The following is a 22921-nucleotide window of genomic DNA, read 5'->3' as shown; positions in this document are numbered from 1 at the left end:
GCAGTGGATGTGTTATTCCTTAACTTTAGCAAAGCTTTTGATACGGTCTCCCACTGTATTCTTGCCGCCAAGTTAAAGAAGTATGGGCTGGATGAATGGACTGTAAGGTGGATAGAAAGCTGGCTAGATCGTCGGGCTCAACGGGTAGTGATCAGTGACTCCATGTGTAGTTGGCAGCCGGTTTCAAGCGGAGTGCCCCAAGGGGTCGGTCCTGGGGCCGGTTTTGTTTAATGTCTTTATTAATGATCTGGAGGATGGTGTGGACTGCACTCTCAGCAAGTTTGCAGATGACACTAAACTAGGAGGCGTGGTAGATACACTAGAGGGTAGGGATCGGATACAGAGGGACCTAGACAAATTAGAGGATTGGGCCAAAAAAAACCTGATGAGGTTCAACAAGGACAAGTGCAGAGTCCTGCACTTAGGATGGAAGAATCCCATGCACTGTTACAGACTAGGGACCGAATGGCTAGGTAGCAGTTCTGCAGAAAAGGACCTAGGGGTCACAGTGGACGAGAAGCTGGATATGAGTCAACAGTGTGCTCTTGTTGCCAAGAAGGCTAACGGCATTTTGGGCTGTATAAGTAGGGGCATTGCCAGCAGATCGAGGGATGTGATCATTCCCCTCTATTCATCATTGGTGAGGGTCATCTGGAGTAGTGTGTCCAGTTTTGGGCTCCACACTACAAGAAGGATGTAGAAAAACTGGAAAGAGTCCCGCGGAGGGCAACAAAAATGATTAGGGGTCTGGAGCACATGACTTATGAGGAGAGGCTGAGGGAACTGGGATTGTTTAGTGTCCAGAAGAGAAGAATGAGGGGGGATTTGATAGCAGCCTTCAACTACCTGAAGGGCGGTTCCAAAGAGGATGGAGCTCGGCTGTTCTCAGTGGTGGCAGGTGACAGAACAAGGAGCAATGGTCTCAAGTTGCAGTGGAGGAGGTCCAGGTTGGATATTAGGAAACACTATTTCACTAGGAGGGTGGTGAAACCCTGGAATGCGTTACCTAGGGAGGTGGTGGAGTCTCCTTCCTTGGAGGTTTTTAAGGCCCGGCTTGACAACGCCCTGGCTGGGATGATTTAGTTGGGAATTGGTCCTGCTTTGAGCCGGGGGTTGGACTAGATGACCTCTTGAGGTCCCTTCCAACCCTGATATTCTATGATTCTATGATTCTATGATGGATATAAATATAAAGTAACACATTTTTCTAAAAGTAGTCTGAACTTTTCTTGTCCCTTGAGTCCAAAAGCAGTAGGATCTTTTGAAGGAGAAAATGATCAAGGAGTAACTGAGGCTAAGGTAGTGAACTGAAAAAAAATCTGTCCAGTGTGTAGAGTCAGCAATAAATGTATTAAATATGATGCTTGGGTGCCTGAAAAAAGGTAGGTGTGTGTGTATATATGTACGTATATCATCGGGAATCCCTCGAAGTTGAGGATGATTGTCGTTCATGGATTGTCCATTTCAAATGATCTGTGGATCCGTTGATGACTGATAAGGCCTATTCTGGAGCTGTAGACTCTGCCACATTGCAGACGTGTTTCCGAACAGGGCGGGTGACCTTGGGGTATTAGTTCGGGCCATACCATGCACTTTCTCACTTCTGTTCTTCCGTTACATGTAGTCACATCTGATTTTCAAAGTGCTGAGTTCCCTGTCTCAAGCAGTTCCTCCATTGTTGTTGGGTTATAAATTCCCACAAGTTGATGTTAATGTTGAATTTCCTCCTATTAGCCTTGAGGACATCCCTGTAACATTTTTTCTGCCCTCCTCTGAGGTTTTTCTGCCTTGGCTGAGTTGAGAGTAGAAGACTTGTTTTGGCAGTCTGGAATCAGGCATCCTGACAATGTGGCTTGCACAGCGAAGTTGATGATAAATAATAATGGCCTCAATGCTCGTAATATTAGCTTGCGAGAGGACACTGATGTTAGTGTGTCTATCATCCAATTTGATTGCAGAATGTTATGCATACAGCATTGATACTTCTCCAGCGCCTTAAGATGTGTCATGTATGTTGTCCACCTTTCAGCCCCATACTGTAGGGTGGGGATCACAACCATTTTACAGACCATGAGTTTGGCTTTGGTTCTGATGTCGCAATCTTCAAACACCTTCTTTCTCAGATGACCAAGAACTTGGCTTGCACATTTGAGATGATACTGGATTTCTTCATCAATATCATACCAATGTCTGTGAGAGATGGATTCCAAGATATGGGAAGTGTGCAGCATTCTCTAGAGGGTTATTGGGGATCTGTATTGCTGGTGCTGGGAATTGTGCACCAGAAGCTTGCTGATGGAGGACCTTTGTCTTCTGGACATTAAGTGCCAGTCCCATTTTCTGATATGCTTCAGCAAAGATGTTGATGATGGCTTGAAGATCTGTTTCCGAGTGAGCACACACTACGTGTTGTCAGCATACTGAAGCTCGATGAGTGAAGTTGGCGATGTTTTGATTCTGGATTAGAAGCAGCCAAAGTTCAACAGTTTGCCATCCATTCAGTAGATTAGCTGCACTCCTACCAGTATCTTATCAGTGATCAAATAAAGCATTGCAGCAAGGAAGATGGAGAAGAACGTCGGGGCAGTGACACAGCCCTGATAAACGCCTGTCTTAACCTTAAAAGGAAGCCATAGTAGATGCATTACAGAGGATGACCGTTTGTGTGTCATCATGAAGGAGCCGAAGAATGGTGACAAATTTTGGTGGACATCCATACTTCAGAAGGCTTTTCCACGACACTTCTCTGTTAATGGAGTCAAAGGCTTTTGTCAGGTCAATGAACGCCTGGGATAGTGGTCTGTGGTGGTCTCTACATTTTTCCTGCAGCTGGCAAGCTGTGAGGATCATGTCAATAGTGCCTCTAAATGGTCTAAACCCACACTGAGATTCAGGAAGAATGTCTTCTGCAAGAGAGAAGAGGTCGGTTCAGGAGAAGTCTTGTGAGTCTTTCCTGCAGTTGCTAACAGAGAAATTCATCTATAATTTCCACAGTCAGATTCATCTCCTTTTTTGAAAATTGTCACAATCATAGCATCTCTAAATGCAAATGGGATTTTCTCATGGTTCCAGATTTTCAAAGCAAGATTGTGTAGCTGTGAGCTGAGTTCCTCTCCCCCTGCTTGTAAATTTCTGTAGCGATTCCATCAACTCCAGGTGGCTTGTTGTTCTTCATCTGCTTAATAGCTCTGCACACTTCTTCCAGGGTTGGAGGTATTCCAAATTCATCTCTGATCGGGTGTTGTGGGATAAAGATGAAGACACTGTCATCAACAGCAGAATCCTGATTGAGGAGATCTTTGAAGTGTTGCTTCCAGTGTGTGTTGATGGCTTCCATTTTTTTGATCAACTCCCCTCCATCTTTAGATCTCAGGGGGGTTGGCCTCGGATGCATGGGCCATAAATGGTTTAAACAGCATTAAAGAAGCCATGCATATCATGGGTTTCAGCGAGAAGTTGAAGCTCATTTGATTTATCCAGCCACCATCTGTTCTTCATGTCATTAATTTTTTTGGAACTCTACCTTTGCTTGTTGGTGAGCTGACTTCTTTTGCACAGAGTTGCTGCTGTTCTGCCAGACACAAAAGGTCTTGTTTATGATCTGTTTGTAGAATAATATGCCGTCAGCTGCAGTACTGTGTTCTATGTTGGTTATTTCATCTTAAAGACGAATGAAAACGAAAAGTGTGTCGTCTTCACATTTTCTTTGGAAGAAGCCATAGTGAGATGGCTGTGGGGGTAGGGGTACAGAGACATAGCCAGTCTTGCACTAACAGGAAGAGTACACAAGTGTTATCTATCTTCATCTATATTACATCATACAAATTTAATGAACAATATAGGGAAAGTAGATTAGGAACTTACTTTCCTCATAAAATTATATTGAAAGGTGGCACAGAAAACATTCTGACAGCTCAACTTTGTTGTAAGAGCATAGGTATCTGAATAACTTGTTGAAGGACAAAGGAATCTTCAAACTAAAAATCAATTTTCAGGTACATTAAAGTTAAACGTTAAATGAAAATTCTGAAACTGAACTGGGGAGTTCATCACTTTGAGGGGAAGAGTTAATAGAAACTGACATAGGAGCAATGGAGTGGCTTCTTTTGGAAGAGGGGAGCCCAGACAGTTGATAGAGGACTCTGAAAATGCAGTGTCAAGATGGGAAGAAAGAGGAGAGCCTGGAAGGAATTTAGCTAGACATAAACATGTGGTTTGGAGTGAGTGACTTCCTGAACTGAAAGATGACAGCTGTGGGTTGATGGTACACATGAATGCTCACTTCCCAAAGTGTGCATGTTACGAATGACATGCAAGTTGGTTGTTTCTGTACAATGTAAATAACTGTGGGGGAGTGAACTATTTTGCAAAAATACTAGCTTGCTTAAAGCACGATTGCATTTGCTGCAGTGATGAGTTACATTTTAGGCCTAAAACTAAAATGAAACTCTTCAGTTAATGTCTAATATTGACTTTGTTTTAGGTATGTGGATTAAATGAAAACACAAGTAGGGGGGGAGGGATAGCTCAGTGGTTTGAGCATTGGCCTGCGAAACCCAGGGTTGTGAGTTCAGTCCTTGAGGGGGCCACTTAGGGATCTGGGGCAAAAATCTGTCTGGGGATTGGTCCTGCTCTGAGCAGGGGGTTGGACTAGATGACCTCCTGAGGTCCCTTCCAACCTTGATATTTATGATTTTATGATTCCTAATGGAGTCAAACAATGGTGAAATTGAAGCCACTTTTTATTCTCCGATCCCCTTCTTAGATCTGTCCGGTTTACAATTGGTGCTGGTTGTCACTGGGCCCAAGGAGGAGTTTTGGTAGTTTGATATCAGCCAGATGCCAGGGAAGCCCAGCCATTCTTGTGTTGTAGTCTGAGCGGAAGCCAGGTGTAAAGGATGCTAACATAGCTCTATGCCGACAAAATATTCCCTTGTGCTTGGGGAATCCATAGAATCAAGAGACCCCGAGAGGTCATCTAGTCCAGTCCCTGCACTCATGGCAGACTAAGTATTGTCTAGACCATCCCTGACAGGTGTTTGTCTAATGTGCTCTTAAAAATCTCCAATGACAGAGATTCCACAATCTCCCTAGGCAATTTATCCTAGTGCTTAACCACCCTGACAGTTAGGAAGTTTTTCCTAATGTCCAGCCTAAACGTCCCTTGCTGCAATTTAAACACATTGCTTCTTGTCCTATCCTCAGAGGTTAACAAGAACAATTTACCTCCCTCCTCCTTGTAACAACCTTTCATGTACTTGAAAACTGTTATCGTGTCTCCTCTTGATCTTCTCTTCTCCAAACAAATCAAACCCTGTTTTTTCAGTCTTCTCTCAGAGGTCATGTTTTCTAGCCCTTTAATCATTTTTGTTGCTCTTCTCTGGATTTTCTCCAATTTGTTTACATCTTTCCTGAAATTTGGCACCCAGAATTGACACACTACTCCAGTTGAGGCCTAATCAGCATGAAGTAGAGCAGATGAATTACCTTTGGTGTCTTGCTTTCAACACTCCTGCTAATACATCCCAGAATGTTTGCTTTTTTTACAACAAAGTTACACTGCTGACTCGTATTTAGCTTGTGATCTACTATGACTCCCAGATCCCTTTCCGCAGTACTCCTTCCTAGGCAGTCCTTTCCCATCTTGTATGAAGACTCTTGTCACTGGGGCAGCTGGTTTTGAGGCAGCTTTTGACCATTGGAGTAGTACAAAGCCACCTAATGTAATGGAAGATGTGGTTATTGAGTGGCCACATATACCCGGTATGCAGAGATCATCTTGGCCTAGATTCCAGGAAGACTTTGTTCCTCCCTGAATCAAAAGGCCTCTTTTCTTCAACTCAGAGGCTAAAAGGCTTGTGTCCTGAATGAGGCCCAGCTGTCAGCCCCTCCCTCCCAACTGACAGCTTATGAACTTCCCTGGGGGACAGATAATTCAAGCTTTGTCCAGGGAAATTCACTAGCCCCTTCCTCCCATTTTTGGCTGAGGTTTTACATGGATTTCCATTAGCGTGTGTCACTGAAGTGAGTTTTAAGTGTGGATTTGTGTTGAGTGAGCAGGCCTCACTCCAGGGGCAGGATGGATCTAAAGACATAAGCAATAACATGGAAAAGGAAGAGGAGAATGGAAGAAAAGAGCATGATGAGAAAGGAGGCTCAGGGTGGAGAGAGTGGGAAGAAATGAGAGCTAAAGATTAATCCTCCCCCTTTTTAAGTTAAATAAGACGTTGAAACTCTTTACTATCATTTATACCATAAAATAGTGTCTTACATAATTATCTCATGGAACTTGGTCAAAAGCTTGTTTTATATTATTCTTTGAGGTCCTCGATGTTTCAGTGGAAATACAAATGCATTACGTAATGTTACTTCAGTTACTCTAGGAGAGCAATCTTCCTACTGTCAGAAAATGAAATGTCCTAGGGAGCTTGTGTGGTGTGTGTGAATGGAAGTACATAATTCTGAATTAACATGCGTAATTACAGCCACATTAAAGAGCTACCTATTGCTTGAATCCTGCTCTTAACCAGGGGATCGGCAAGACATTGAGACAGCATAAGCTGCGCATTGGGAGTGCATGTTACGAAATCTAGTAAAATAGAACTTGACATGCTCAGTGATCTACAACAAACCGAATTCAGCAGGAGGACCTAAAAGATAAGTGATTAAGTGGCGTGGAAAAAATAACTTCATCTGAAGAAAAGTTAGCCCAGAGTTTTTTAAGGTTATAACCATACCATGATTGAAAATGTAAATGTTTGAATTACCTCAAAAAAGTGAAATGAACAAATTGTCTTACGTTTGGTAATCATTTTTTTTCCTTGTAAATCTGCTGTATCCAATCCATTATATAGCAGTCAGGAATAAAATCCAACCAGAATTCTTAAGTCTCCATGACCCAGATATGTCCACCATAGTGCTGTTACTAATGCATTGAATTTAAGCATTTTCTTCTATCTTTGCTTGAGAAGGTAGGAGTTACAGGGCCACAAGGACATTAACCTATATATTAGTTTCTTATATAGCTTCCTTAGAACTGGATTATTTGCAGTTGTCAAATTGTGGTTAGATTCAACTGTTTTTAAAAATAAATTTATTTGGAATAACAAAGCTGGAGAATTAATGTTGACATGTTAAAAAAATCCAGTGCAAAAATATAAACAATATTGCTCTTAAGCATTGTTACGTTCCCCTCTGGTGTTATCTGGACCGGTGATGTGCTAGGTCATTCCAATCCTTGACTCTGGGAGCCAGACTTACCTTGCTCTGCCGTGAGAATCCCCACTCCTGGGCTGTTCACGCACACTGGTTCATGGCATTGCTGATAAGACACATTTGGGCCGCAATGCAACGGTGAAGAATCACGTCCATTTCCTGCTGATGCTGTTCTGGAATGGTGTGGGCAGAGATTCAGTAGAGGGAGAGAGGAGGTTCCAAAGAAGGAACATTTAGGTATCTTGCCAAGCCTCACGGTTCTCAAACTTTAGTAACCCGAGGACCTCCATTTTGATTTAAAAATTTGCCATGGACTCCGCTCAGCCCCAGACCCCGCCCCCACTCCACCCCTTCCCCCAAGTCCCACCCCTACCCCTCCTCTTCCCTCCCCCCATGCCAGCATGCAGGAGGTGCTGGGAAGGAGGAGGAGGAGTTGATCAGTGGGGCCAGCAGCCCCGGACATGATTCCAGCCCCTTCCCCGAGCGCGCCCCGTTCCTCCCCCTCCCTCCCAGTGCCTCCTGCACGCCAGGGAATAGCTGTTCCCCGGTGTGCAGGAGGCGCTGGGAAGCAGTGGGAGGAGTTGATCAGCAGGGCCTGCGGACCCCCAGGGGTCCCTGGACCCCAGTCTGCGAAATGCTGCCATAAGTGAAAATGGTACAGAAGGAAAAATTATCAGAGGAAAAGTTTAATATCTTTGTAGTATTAAGTCTCAAACCAGGCAATGTATATAAATGGAGATTTGTTTCAGGGTAGAAGTGGCTGTACACACCACATAATAAAATGGCTGACAGTGATCACAACAATAAGGGGATTTTGGATGGCAAAATAAAGTCTCAGTAGTCTACACTGAAAAATGACTGTAAAAAGGGCATCGTGATGTTCCATTTGTCATTCAAGATTCAATTTTAAGTAAAGTTTCTAAGTTCAGCCAGTCATGTAAATTGAATCTGGGCTCTTCTGTTCTCATGTATTATTCCTCAAACGATTCTGCAGGCCAAATGAGTGCAGTCAGTTACACTTGTGCAACATTGTCTTCAATAGGATTGCACAGCTGTAACTGACAAACTCACTAAAGAGTTTTGTTGCTGCAGAAGAAAAAGAATTTGGCTCACTCTTCTAGCTGCGGCTCTGCCGGGCTAATGGGAGTAAAAGGTTGTATTAAAAAAAGCAAAGAATCCCTGTCCCTAAAGTAGGCAGCTGTAACTGAATATATACAAGGAGCAGATGGGCCCGAGTGAGTGAGTGCCATTTTTACCCAGTCACTCTTCAGAGTTGAAAAGCCCTTTTATTCCAGCGCCTTCAATCTTTGTGCTGGAAGTACTGGTTTGAATTGTAACTGCTGGAATAAATTTAGCTGAAATCATCTGTAATCTTAGAAGATTATGCACGAAAAATTCATGGATGGAATTCTTAATTTCATAACTGTTGGAGGCTACTTTAGAAGGTAGTTGGTGAGAGTAAGGAAAATACCTTCAAGTCTAACAGTCATTATTGCAAACTTTGCAGGAACTCTGCTTTGAAATGGGAATATATCCGAGAGTACTAGGCAATTTTAGTGCTTGGTAGCAGGGGCCATGTGGACAGTTAGTTTACGGCAGGCTAGCATGGAATAGACTTGCACTCCAGGTTGCCGTACACTAATTGTTTGTATAGAGGAGCCCTTATTCATTTACTATTAATGCAACAAATACTTCTGCTGCTTATCTCAACTGAAATATTGAGTGGATGTTTCTTTGACACCATGTTGTGTCTGTAACTTTCTTGAAACAAAATTTGATGTAACTTAATAAACGAGATGCTTTCCATCCTAGAGTGTGGAGAAAAACTGAATTTGTAGGGAGTTGGTTAAAATCCAGCGGTAAAGATGGTGGCACTCCTGTCTCGGGGGGGAGAGTACTAAAACTCTTATTCAGATGTTTATAGAGGGTAAATGAGTTTCTACAATGGAAAAACTAGCAGTTATCTTCTGAGTCTCAAATTTTCCTGAGAGCACCGAGGAAGATGGGTCTTGGAATAACAGATCTCCCATTCTCTCTGAGAAAGTCCATTTTGTCTTTGCAAATATCAAATATTTCTTCTTTCAGTCACATTAACCTTTGCAGTATTGGTAGGTAGTTCAACTCTGTTTTATTTTAAATTATGGTTTGAGATAGCTATTGTTAGGCTTAACAGCACAGTCTGTTTGAAGAGAAGAAACTACAGGGAACTTGAGAACCATACACTTAACAGCCTGAAGTTTAAGGTGTTACTAGCCAGTATGGAAAAAATTGTCTTGCCACACAATTCAAAACTCCCCGCGAATGGCTAAGATGTATTTTCCTTCTGTACTGCTCACCCTGTACTGAACTTATTGTCAATCAACTTTATATTATAAATACTCTGAAAGCATAACAGAAATAAGAAAAGTAGTAACTTTTTACTCTTCCTGTCTTTACTTCACTTTATATTTTCCTGTAACAGAAAATGTGTTTTACAATAGTGTCTGGAGGTTCCAACAGATTATACAGTTCTGTCCCAAATAGCTCCAGGCCCAAGTGCTTATAAACCTAATGAACAAGACGGGATGGAGGATGGGGTTTTGAAGCACAGATTAAATGACTTGCCCAAGGTTACACATCAAGTCTGTGGATCCAGGAATTAAACCCAGGTCTCTTGTGTTCCAGTTCAGTGTCCTACCCTACAAGAACATGGCATATCGTTCCTGTTTTGTCTTCAGTGTTAGTTTTTTCTTTCTCTGCCCTTTATGTCCCTCTTCCTACGTAGTTCCAGAGCTGCTGTATTTTCTGGATCATATTGATGGCCTGCGAAAGGCTGCTTTGTGCGACTCTGGCCAAAGAAAAAAGTACCTTTTAGCTTGACTTACAGGGTCAGTGGAGTATTCTCCCAGCATGAGATGAATCCTCTGGTCTAGGGTTGCTGTAGCTCTTAAGTCACTCCCCCACCTGGCCCAGGGGTAAAGGGCTGGGCTAGAGGAAAGGGGGCATGGCCAGGGTATTCCAACACGTTGCTGGCCATGGGCACTGATAGAAAATATGGGATGGCCACTGTCCAGAGACAATGACCAGTTGAAAAACAATCTTTTGCAGGCTGCTGGAAGGGACAGCGTGCATAGTTTCCTACCAAAATGTTTGAGGCCTCCATCTTCCATATCAGACTTTCACTAATTAGTGCGTGACACCCTTAAAGCAACACCCTCTGACTTCTTGAAGGAAGAGGGCACATTCTTTTCCTTCAACAGCTTGGCAGCTGTGTAGGTGCATCTCTGTCACCCTCCTTGTTCCTGAAATTTCTACCTTCTGAGCGGGGTGGCAGTTTCTCTGATAGGATTTTTCCTGCAGCTTCAGTTTGAGTCTTTCACTCCAGCTCTTGCGTTTGCTACTGCTCCTAGATTAGCAGTCAGTTTTACGTTTGCTTACAGGTTTCTGAATAGCAGCAGTTTTCTCTTCTGCCGCTTGACAAACCAGCAGGAGCAGGGGCACCAGCTCTGCGTGCAGCCTTGGGAGGATTTCAGTTCCTCAATTCACAATTCACATTTGGAAACTTATCTTTGCAACCATAAGCGTTAGAAACTTCATTTTTAAAATGAAAACTTAGATTCTACAGAAGATGTTGGTACTTGCCTGATAAAGCCTCCTACTTTCCCGAGGGTACGTTAACTCTTTAAGGCCTTGAAAATGCATGTTTTCATGGCCATCGCTGGGGCAAAGCCAGTGACTCTGAAAACCGCCCCTAAAACAATTTTGTTGGGGGTTGTTTCTCAAGTTGTTCCTTTCAAAACTTTGATTTGCTGAAATTTGTTTTTCTTGATACTAGAAATTCGATTGACCCTAGCTAAGAGACTAAAGAAGTTTAGCTTATTTAGTTTATCCAAGAGACATTTAGGAGATAACTTGACTACAGATTGCAAGTACCTACAAGGATAGAAGACTTGATAGAGGGTTCTTTAATTTATCAGACAGACATAAGATTCAGTTGCTGGAAGCTGAAGCTAAGAAAACTGAGACTAAAATAAGGTAATGAACCATTGGAGCAATTTACCTAGGGATGTGGTAGCTTCTGTCACTTGAAGTCTTTAAATCCAGATGAAATCTCTCTCCAAAAGATGTACCCTAGCTCAACAAGAAGTGATGGATTGGATGCAGGAACCAAACCATTTAGTGAAATTCTATGGCCTGTGTTGCGCACAAGGTCGGACTAGCTGATCATAATCCCTTCACTTTTCACACACTCAGTTTTAAAAGGCTTGACGATCAGGCTGAAGTCTCCATGTCTTGGAAATATCTTGGCTATCGTAGCTTCCTTATTAGTATGCTCCTAAGAAACAGGACTTTTCTGTGAAACTATAACCTTTAAAAGGGATTAATTCCAGTAGAGAACCTTGGGAACTTGCAAACATACAGTACCAAGATTGTCAGAAGTCTAGGATTTTGGGAATCTGTCTTGAAAGGGACCTGATTCTCAGATGGTAGGTAATCTGACAAATCAGGCCACTTGCAGTGTTTCAGGTTGGACACCCTAAAAATGAGGCATGCAAAATCACTTCTGAAATTGACTGCATGATGTAACAATTCATGTTTCTACTAATTTTATTTGGCTCTATCAGGTGAAATTACACAAATGTGTATGTTGGGGACTTGATTGCAGAGATCAGGGAATGATACTCAGTGAAAAAAGATTGAATGGTTGTGTGTTCCTGTATTGCTGGCAAATCTGAATCTATTGAGCAAATATAGTGCCCATCTATAAAAAGGGAAATAAATACAACCTAGGAAACTACAGACCTGTTAGTTTAACTTCTGTGCCAGGGAAGATAATGGAGCAAGTAATTAAGGAAATCATCTGCAAACACTTGGAAGGTGGTAAGGTGATAGGGAACAGCCAGCATGGATTTGTGAAGAACAAATCATGTCAAACCAATCTGATAGCTTTCTTTGATAGGATAACGAGCCTTGTGGATAAGGGTGAAGCTGTGGATATGGTATACCTAGACTTTAGTAAGGCATTTGATACAGTCTCGCATGACATTCTTATCGATAAACTAGGCAAATACAATTTAGATGGGGCTACTATAAGGTGAGTGCATAACTGGCTGAATAACCGTACTCAGAGAGTTGTTATTAATGGTTCCCAATCCTGCTGGAAAGGCGTAACGAGTGGGGTACCGCAGGGGTCTGTTTTGGGACCGGTGCTGTTCAATATCTTCATCAACGACTTAGATATTGGCATAGAAAGTACGCTTATTAAGTTTGCGGATGATACTAAACTGGGAGGGATTGCAACTGCTTTGGAGGACAGGGTCATAATTCAAAATGATCTGGACAAATTGGAGAAATGGGCTGAGGTAAACAGGATGAAGTTTAACAAAGACAAATGCAAAGTGCTCCACCTAGGAAGAAAAAATCAGTTTCACACATACAGAATGGGAAGAGACTGTCTAGGAAGGAGTACGGCAGAAAGGGATCTAGGGGTTATAGTGGACCACAAGCTAAATATGAGTCAACAGTGTGATGCTGTTGCAAAAAAAGCAAACATGATTCTGGGATGTATTAACAGGTGTGTTGTGAGCAAGACACGAGAAGTCATTCTTCCGCTCTACTCTGCTCTGGTTAGGCCTCAGCTGGAGTATTGTGTCCAGTTCTGGGCACCGCATTTTAAAAAAAGATGTGGAGAAATTGGAGCGGGTCCAGAGAAGAGCAACAAGAATGATTAAAGGTCTTGAGAACATGACCTATGAAGGAAGGCTGAAAGAATTGGGTTTGTTTAGTTTGGAAAAGAGAAGACTGAGAGGGGACATGATAGCAGTTTTCAGGTATTTAAAAGGGTGTCATAAGGAGGAGGGAGAAAACTTGTTCACCTTAGCCTCTAAGGATAGAACCAGAAGCAATGGGTTTAAACTGCAGCAAGGGAGGTCTAGGTTGGACATTAGGAAAAAGTTCCTAACTGTCAGGGTGATTAAACACTGGAATAAATTGCCTAGGGAGGTTGTGGAATCTCCATCTCTGGAGATATTTAAGAGTAGGTTAGATAAATATCTATCAGGGATGGTCTAGACAGTATTTGGTCCTGCCATGCGGGCAGGGGACTGGACTCGATGACCTCTCGAGGTCCCTTCCAGTCCTAGAATCTATGAATCTATGAATTCAACAATTTCACGTTTTTATTGATACTAATAAAAAGTGTTTGAAAAAAACATTTTAAAAGGATTTCTTTTCAGGGATGCAGTCTAATTTTAGTCTCACAGTACCTATGTCCACTTCTAAATGAAAGAGATTGGCTTTACCTGTATGCTTTATCCACTGATTAGAGCTCTAACAAACTCGTTCTTTACCATCAATAGTGTAAGGTCCATGCTCCATATTGCAAAAATACATTTCGAATATGCTGCATAGAACCCAGAAAACAAGCCGTGTCTTATTGGACAGTGAGACAAATATGGAAAACTTCACATTTGAATCAGAAAAGGCATTGTTGGCAGTGTTACTGTTTAAAACTAAAATAAAATAGTCCATATCACATTATATACAAATTCCTGCTGCTTTGCCCACACAAGTTGAAGGAAGGAACTGAGGTTCCCTCTAGAGAACCACAAACAGATGATATCCAGCTTGGCCTATACTGATTATGGATAACATATGAGTTATGACAGGCCTTAAATGCATAAGTATATAAGTGAGTGTCAGTTTGGAAAGTTCTTCTAATTTTTTGTAGGTTTTTCATTTTCAGTAGGTTTACTTATTTTCAACTTTGAGGGCTTTACTGTTTCATTGTTTGGGGATTAATCAGTCTTATTCTGGGGTAACTATCTCATTATAGACTTGATTGCCTATTTAGGATTTATATCTTTCTCGGTGTGAAATTACAATTGTTTTAGGTCCTGAAGCAACGTTTTCCTGGGAAGTGTAAAAATATAATCAAGACTCTGATAATTACTAATTTACTTACTGATCCTTTTACCTGTTTGTTTCTTACTAGATCCTGGATTTGAGCATTTTAAGATAGCAGAAAAATCCCATGGGAATTGGATCAAGCTCTACCTAGAGGGAAATAATTCAGAAGTCCTCTTAAACCTTGGCAAAAAGGTCCTTAAGCAATATTTAGAGGCTCTGAAGATCCTGAGTTCTTCACTAAGCAAGCAAGTGGCACAATACGACATGTATTCAATGACGGTGGGGACTGTGATAGTCCTGGAGGTATGAATTGATAAGTTTAGGAAGGAGGTTATATGGTGGCATGGCCTGTGCTAGGGGAGAATGGACTTGACCCAGGAGGTCCCTTCCCAATTTATGTTCTTGTGAATTCACATCTCGTTATGAAGCGGCTAAGAACAGAAACTTTCAATTTGCTCTTTTGACTACATAGTATGGTCTTAGTAATGATTATTGCCGGAAACTGGGAACTGTTTCACAGTGTTAACTCTTTCCCATTGAAAGATGAAGTATAACTTTTTAACACACCAAAATTATTTTATGGGATAAGTGTAGGAAGCTTTTGGTATAATCTCTTCGGTTTACTCTTTCTATGCTTTGATATTTCCAGTAAATGTGCAGATGTGCTCCAACTTTAACTGCTCTTGTATCCACTACCCTATATTGCTTCATGAACAGAGCTGCTCTCTATAAAAGCATAGAGCAGCTATGCCAACGTTCTGTTTGTGCCTAATGATGATGTAAAGTTCACATTTCAGGAGTCAGGGTCAAATTCTCAGATGTAGGAACATTTATTCTTTGTACTTAAAGGTGTAATCTTGGGAAAGGAGTGCTTCCTGCAAGGAGCTCAGTGCCCTCAACTCCTGCTTAATAGCTTCTGTAGGAGCTGAGAGTACTCAGCAGCTCACAGGACTGGGCCCTAAAAATAGCAAATACCATCTTTGGTATGGAGCCTGGAACAGGCTATTTGTAGGTGTTTTTTTTAATGTGGATAATTATTAGGGCTGTCGATTAATCGCAGTTAACTCACATGATTAACTCAAAAAATTAATTGCGATTAAAAAAATTTATTGCAGTTTTAATCACACTGTTAAATAATAGAATACCAATTGAAATTTATTAAATATTTTTGGATGGTTTTCTACATTTTCAAATACGTTGATTTCAGTTGCAACACACAATACAAAGTGTACAGTGCTCACTTTATACTATTTTTTATTCCAGATATTTGCACTGTAAAAATGATAAACAAGAAATAGTTTTTTTCAATGCGCCTCATACAAGTACTGAAGTGCAATCTCTTTATCATGAAAGTGCAACTTACAAATGCAGATTTTTTTTGTTGCATAGCTGCATTAATAAACAAAACAGTGTAAAACTTCAAAGCCTACAAGTCCTCCTCCTTGTTCACCCAATTGCTAAGACAAACAAGTTTGTTTACATTTATGGGAGATAATGCTGCCTGCTTCTTATTTACAATGTCTCCTGAAAGTGAGAACAGGCATTCGCATGGCACTTTTGTAGCCAGCATTGCAAGGTATGTTCCAGAGGACATGCTTCTATGCTGGTGACGCTCATTAAAAAAATGTGTCAATTAAATTTTGACTGAACTCCTCAGGGGAGAATTGTATGTCTCCTGCTCTGTTTTACCCGCATTCTGCCATATATTTCATGTTATAGCAGTCTCAGATGGTGACCCAGCACATGTTGTTCATTTTAAGAATGCTTTCACTGCACATTTGACAAAATGCAAAGAAGGTACCAATGTGAAATTTCTAAAGATCGCTACAGCAGTTGACCCAAGGTTTAAGAATCTGAAGTGCCTTCCAAAATCTGAGAGGGACGAGGTGTGGAGCATGCTTTCAGAGGTCTTAAAAGAGCAACACTCCGATGTGGAAACTACAGAATCCGAACCACCAAAAAAGAAAATAAGCCTTCTGCTGGTGGCATCTGACTCAGATGATGAAAATGAGCATGTGTCGATCCGCACTGCTGGAGATAGTTATCGAGCAGAACTCAACATCAGTATGGATGCATGTCCTCTGAAATGGTGGTTAAAGCAAGAAGGGATATACAAATCTTCACCGCATTTGGCACGTAAATGTCTTGCGACTCCGGCTACAACAGTGCCATGTGAATGCCTGTTCTTACTTTTAGGTGATGTTGTCAACAAGAAGCGGGCAGCATTGTCTTTTGCAAATGTAAACAAACTTGTTTGAGCGATTGGCTGAACAGGAGGTACACCTCTACCCTGATATAACACGGTCCTCGGGAGCTAAAAAATCTCACCGCCTTCTAGGTGAGACCGCGTTATATCGGGTTTGGTCCGGTAGGGTGTACCAGCAAGAGCCGATACGCCATGCTGGACTGGACCGGCTTCCCCGGCGGTGATTTAAAGGGCCCGGTGCTCCAGCTGCTGTGGGGAGCCCTGTGCCCTTTAAATCACCACCAGAGCTACGGCAGCAGGGCTCGGGTGGTGCTTTAAAGGGCCCGGGGCTCCCCGCTGCTTTACCACGTTCTATCCGAATTCGTGTTCTATCGGGTCGCGTTCTATTGGGGTAGAGGTGTAGCACTGAGTGGACTTGTAGGCTCTAAAGTTTTACATTTTATTTTTGAGTGCAGTTATTTTTTTGTACATAATTCTACATTTGTAAGTTCAACTTTCACGATAAAGGGATAGCACTACAGTATTTGTGTTAGGTGAATTGAAAAATACTGTGTTTCTTTTTTACAGTGCAAATATTTGTAATCAAAAATAAATATAAAGTGAGCAGTGTACACTTCGTATTTTGTGTTGTAATTGAAATCAATATATTTGAAATGTAAAAAGAATCCAAAAATATGTAAATCAATGGTATTCTATTATTATTTAACGGCAGGATTAATCTTTTTAATTGCGCGACAGCCTTACCTCCTAGGTTTAAAAAAATTCCATCGTGTCGGATCACATTGACACCCACATAGGTCATCACAGTGTTAAAACCCGTAGATCCACAGCACTTGAGTTAATGGAACAACTGGTGGTAATGGTATTGGATTAGCCGCTATAGGGAGATGAGGCAACATTTGGGTTTCACACTATTTGCTGACAGAGGAATGCGGAGGCTCAGGAAATACTAGATTTTATGCCAGGTTCCATAGTGGCACATAATCTAATGTTTATACAGACCCTTGTGCCCCTGGCCTCCCCTGCCCCTTCCAGCCTGTCCTTGTCCGTCTCCCTCCTCAGCGCTTCATGCCTCTGTATTAGTCAGGTGGCTTCCTCTTCTATTACCAATACTGGGGAGTATTGAGAGCCCAGGATAGAGTCTCCCTGTTTTTAATTCTTCTGCTTGGTGCTACAACAGTCCCTGATTGCCAAGAGGACCAATTGCAAAGATAGTCCTGCTTAGCCCTTGCAGTCCTGAGATGAAGTCTGTGCACTGTTGATCTGTGGGGTAGCACATGCGTTGTGCGGTCAGCATGTAGGAACTGTGAGGGGTTGGAGCATGCTCAGTACAGATGAAATCTTCCGAGAATGTAGCTGTTGTACTCTACTAAATCTCTACTGAGCATGTGTGAACTGAGGTTTTGAGGATCAGGACTTGTCCAAATCTGAATGAATTTTCACAAAGATGGCGAAAAGCACATCCCTGTCACTAGGGGGACCCTGGCCAAATTTCAAGTTTCTGATCCAAAGTATGGAGGCACTAGAGCTTCTCAACAAAATGGTTAAGAAGTTTTTTAACATGGGCAAAATATCAATGTGAGAAACAGCTGTGATTTTGCTGAGACTTTAAAAAAAGAAAATTCATCCTGAGGCAAACAGCGAACATGGAAAATTTCAGCCTAAACCATTAGTTTGGTGAGGTTACAAGAAACTGAAAATAGGGCATTAGAATGGAAAGGGCTGGGTAAAACAAGGTCTTAGAATGGAAAACACCAGGCAAGTAGTTGATTGTGCGATTAACTACATTGACACTTTATAATAACCTGCTCTCTATAAATCTGCTCCTCTCTAACTATAGAGGAGAAAATGGAGGGTCACTGTGGCGTTACGGGTTTGGGTCAATTTCGGCAGATATCTTAGTTCTTTTGTCCATAATGGCAGTTTTAGCTCATAACTAGATGAGTGATATATTTTCCAAGCGTTAATTTCAGAAGAGCCGATGGATCATACATTTCTCCCCACCTTTGTTGGGCTACATTATAAACTCTTTGTTGCAGACTCTCTCTGTTTATGTGTATGTCCAGCACCCATCACCCTGGAGCCCTGATCTTAGTTGGGGTCTCTAGGCACTAAACAACAATTGTAATATTAAATAATGTGGAAGTCTATGTGTTAGTGCATGCTAGAGGTGTACACATGAATACATGTGTGTGTCTGCATGTAGGTGTGGGAGTCCATTTCTATAGATTTATTTATACAGGTATCTGGACAGGTGCATTTCTGTGGTTTTGCTCTATGGATTTGTATTTGGGCTTCAGGAGTGGGTCTTTAATAGACCCATTGCAGCTGTGTTAATGTGTGGTCCTAATTCCACACACAAAATTACAATAACTTTAGTGAACGAAAAACATGGAGCTGGTTACAAAAAATGAGAAGAGGGCAGGGAAAGAATCATGAAAACCTTTGTGAAATTTGTTTTTTTTTTTTAAATTACCTTTTTTGACTATTTTGCTGCCAGCTCTAGTGTCCTTTAACAATTAAAAGTTGAACTTAGCATAACACATCTGTCAAAACAGTAATATGCCTGTTTGGTCCTTGCAGTGAAAATGAGCATGTGAGACAGGGTGGGGGAGAGCAAGCAACAGAGGGAGAGAGGATGGAGTGAGCAGGGAAGTGGGGCCTCAGGAAGGGGTGGGGCAAGGGCGGGGCCTTGGAAGGGGTGGGGCAGTGGGCGGGGCAAGGATGTTTGGTTTTCTGGAATTAGAAAGTTGGCAACCCAACAGAGGGGGCGCCAATGAACCTGGAGTGGCGCTCCCATAGGCGGACACATCTCAAAAAACTGCAGTTACTGCATAGGGTGAGCAATCATTTCTTCATACTAGAAACCATATTCTGCAAGCCCTCCCTGTTCATGGATGCCATTGAAATCAGTGGGAGTTTTGTATATTGAGGGACTTGCAGGATTTCTGTGCAACAGTTTGTATATCACTTTAAAAACACTATAATATTATTCTTCAGTTACAATTGGCATAAAGCTGCCCAGTCTGGCATGTACCTTCCATCACACACAACCCTGTTGCAAAATATATTTACTAGCAGTGCAGTATGGAAAACAACAACACTGTTTTCCTTTGAATGTTTGCTCTATACTCTATCTGTAGTTTTGAATCTATCTGGTGACCATCCCAATATTTTTGCTCTTTTCTAGGTTCTGCTTCTGCTTTTGCTCAGCATGCCAAAAGCACTGAGCAGCAGGGCTGAATTTGAAGTGCCACTCTCCCCTCCGCTGTTTTCTCTGCTGTTTTCCTTGATGTGCCTGATGCTCTGTGCAGTTCATGTAATTGTATGCACATCAGCGGAAAGCTTGTGCTATTTCTGCAGTCTATCCTGGTTAATGGCAGTTGGAGTGATGATGCTGATTTCTGCACTTATGTGTGTAATTTTATCCGCCTTTGGAAAGATGCTTGAGAATCCCAAACTTCCAGCTAAGGTGAGACCACTCTTTAAGAAATATAGTTGAAGCCTTTTGCTGTTTATGATGTATCCTCGAGCAAAGTCTTATCTGAAGTTCCTGGTGTATGCTAAGGGTATAGTATAATTTGAACCCACTTAAAGAGAGTAACATTGAAATGTGACAGTCACTATGGCATCATACTGATTACTATAATGAAGATTGTAAAGAGTGTTCATTTTCACATTACTTTAAGAAATGTTCTGATGAGTGTAATTTTGCATTTGATTTACTAGATTAGAAACAATTTATGCAGCACACTAGTTACATGCCTCGTATGCTATGACACTTGCATATACAACTAAAGCAGTTTGGGTGATGTCAAAATACTGCACACTGAAGATAACTGGTTGTATTTTCCAGATACGTGGAACATGACAACATTTTGAGTAAGACAACAGGCATCGTTAGTTTTTTAGTTTCATAAAACAAATTCAGGGGTTTTAAAACCACATCAGCTATATGAAACTGACTGCCCCTCCTCAGCAGGTGGTAATAATGGAAAAATCAATTAATATTTAAATACAGAAGCTGTATGGTTTCCCTTACTGTCTTGATTGCAAAAAGAATCATTGGTTTTGTGGTCTGATAGCTGGCTGACAGCAAATACTTGGTAAAGTAATGAACTAATCAACGAATGGACAGATCTGCTGAGCGAGACCCCCGATTGTACAGTCTCCTCTTGAAAAGGAATGTTGATCTCAAAATGGCCTATACACACTTCAGTCATCTCTGAATTTTCTTACTTAAGCTTTGACTTTTAGCTTTTATTTTATTTACTATAAAATAAGGAAATGTATTGCTTAGATGAATGTTGCTTTAACTAAAAGTAGTCTGACCTTGACACTGCTAACATTTCATAGTGCCTTAATAGTCTCTGCTGAGATGGAAACGTTTACTCATGGTGAGCAGTGCTGGGTACTCTTTTTCTTTCTACAGTTTTCTACATTTTTTTCATAGTCCCAATTCCTCCCTCCCCCTCCCCCCCAATTTTATAAATAGCAACAAGCCAAAAAATAATGGTTAGTACTTGGAGAAAGTTGCTTACCTGTAACTTGAGTTCGTACAGATTATCAGTGAAGATCCCCACACTCCAACAGGTGGAAGGGGCTGAGGATAAGCAGAGAGCCATGTTCCTTTATATAGCATTGCATTAAGCGTTCCGTTACTCAAGGCAAGAATGCCTCTCCCATCCCTAAAAAGCAACAGAGAGTCCTGTGGCACCTTTAAGACTAACAGATGTATTGGAGCATAAACTTTCGTGGGTGAATACCCACTTCGTCAGACGCATGTCATGCATCTGATGAAGTGGGTATTCACCCACGAAAGCTTATGCTCCAATACATCTGTTAGTCTTAAAGGTGCCACAGGACTCTCTATTGCTTTTTACAGATCCAGACTAACACGGCTACCTCTCTGATGCTTCTTCCATCCCTGTGGTTAGTTTGCCGGAAGGTTCTTGGAAGGATTAGATTTGTATTGGTAAATGTTGGTGTACACACACAGACACGCAATTTCCGCTGATGATGATCAAAATTTATAATAGGCAAAGTAAGAAAAATGCTGCTTGAGAACTTTAAATTAGAGTCCCACCTGAATGTATGTACAATGTGTTATAATGCTGGCATTAGTGGAGCAGGAGCAGTGGCACATTTAGGTAGGTTTAACTTTTCGAATCTCGGCATCTACTGTCATTGAATTTATTAAAAGAAATCAAATTCTGCCAAACCTAGGCATATACTCAAAAGTGTGCATTTGTACTGATCTGCTCAAAGTCAGGTTAAAGGGAACTTTTTTTTTTCTTGAGCCAATGAGTCACTTCACTTACAAGCACAACACAAATTCATGTAGCTTTAGGGCTGCAGAAGTTCTTCTTTTGCTGTCTCGAGTTTTATGTGTGACTGAAGATGTTTCCTTGAAAATATCCTAAAATGCATAGCAAAGAAATTAGGCAATAAGGTTAAGATGTTAATCCCATGCTGACCAGAAAATTGAGTTAAGCTTTGTGTGAGAGTCCTTACTCCTTGCACAAAAGCATTGTGACAAATCTGTCAACACTTAATCAGGAAACACTGGTCATGCTAGTCTGCTCCTAATCTTCCCTCGCCTCTTTTCTTGATTGCTACGGACAACACCACCATTCCTACCTGTCACTCAGGCAATAACCTGGGTGACATGTTCAACTTGGGCATTTCTGTAGGTCCTCATACCCAGGAACATCTCAATCTTGCAGATTCTTTCAGCATAATATAAGTTACAGCTTAAAATTATTGTCCAAGCTCTGTCATCTTGTGTCTCGATTGCTGCAACATCCCTTTCTCTGGCCTTGGCAAATCTTGTGCTGCTCATATCCATTCAGAATGCTGCTTCAAATATCATTTTACTAGCCTGTTGCTTTGTCCATGTCATCCCTCCACATGCTTGCTCTTTTCTATAGCATCGAACATAAGCAGTTTGTCTTCACTTTCAGGGTTCATCACAGTCAGTCCACGCCCTACCTATCATTTCTCATTCACTATTGGGATGTCAACCCCCATCGCTGAATGGTCCATGATGCCAGCCTTCCTTGGTGGTTTTTAGAGGATGCTAATAACTTTGGAGGTGTATGTCTACACCAGTGGTGGCTTATGTATGTATAGAGGGCACTTGGGCACCGCCCCTCCTGTAAAAGTCCACACAAATACGTTTGTGTCACTAAATATGAATTGAGAACACAGCAACTGTTATCAATTTGTATTTAATAAGAGCCTCCAGGTGTCCTCCTCCATCGCCCCCGTGGTACGTATGCAGACTGTGTGGTGAAAGTCTGACAGGAGGCGAGCCACCGGGATTTTGAATGGGGGCAATTTGAGTGTAACATTTTACAGTGCTGTATAATCACTGCAGCCTGTGGGTTGGGCAGTGAATCCAACATCTCTGACCCCACTCAAAATCCTTCACTGCGCAATCTGTGGGGGGAGAAGAAGCTGGAGGAGAAGTTGACCAGGAGCTAAGGAATCAGGAAGAAAGGCCAAATGGGCAGAAGAGCCACCCTTCCGAGCTGGTAAATCTGTTGCTCCCGGCCTAGGGAAGAGGGAGCCCAAAGGACTTGTGGCTAATGGTGAACTTTCGGGGGGCAG

General features: G+C 41.8%; 1 protein-coding gene across 2 annotated transcripts in view; it reads left to right on the top strand.

Moving 5' to 3' along the window:
* Positions 1-22921, top strand: part of PIGG (phosphatidylinositol glycan anchor biosynthesis class G) — a 121221-nt gene that overhangs the window by 32513 nt on the left and 65787 nt on the right. For both annotated transcript variants that reach the window (XM_054031688.1, XM_054031690.1), the window contains exons 7-8: positions 14189-14406; positions 19500-19781. In XM_054031688.1, the coding sequence (XP_053887663.1) occupies positions 14189-14406; positions 19500-19781 (500 nt within the window). The remainder of the gene's footprint in view (positions 1-14188; positions 14407-19499; positions 19782-22921) is intronic.

Source organism: Malaclemys terrapin, chromosome 6 (genome assembly GCF_027887155.1).
Source record: "Malaclemys terrapin pileata isolate rMalTer1 chromosome 6, rMalTer1.hap1, whole genome shotgun sequence".
Classification (NCBI taxonomy): domain Eukaryota; kingdom Metazoa; phylum Chordata; order Testudines; family Emydidae; genus Malaclemys; species Malaclemys terrapin.
The sequence above is the reverse complement of the archived record's forward strand: the minus strand, read 5'-3'. Positions and strand labels throughout refer to the sequence as shown.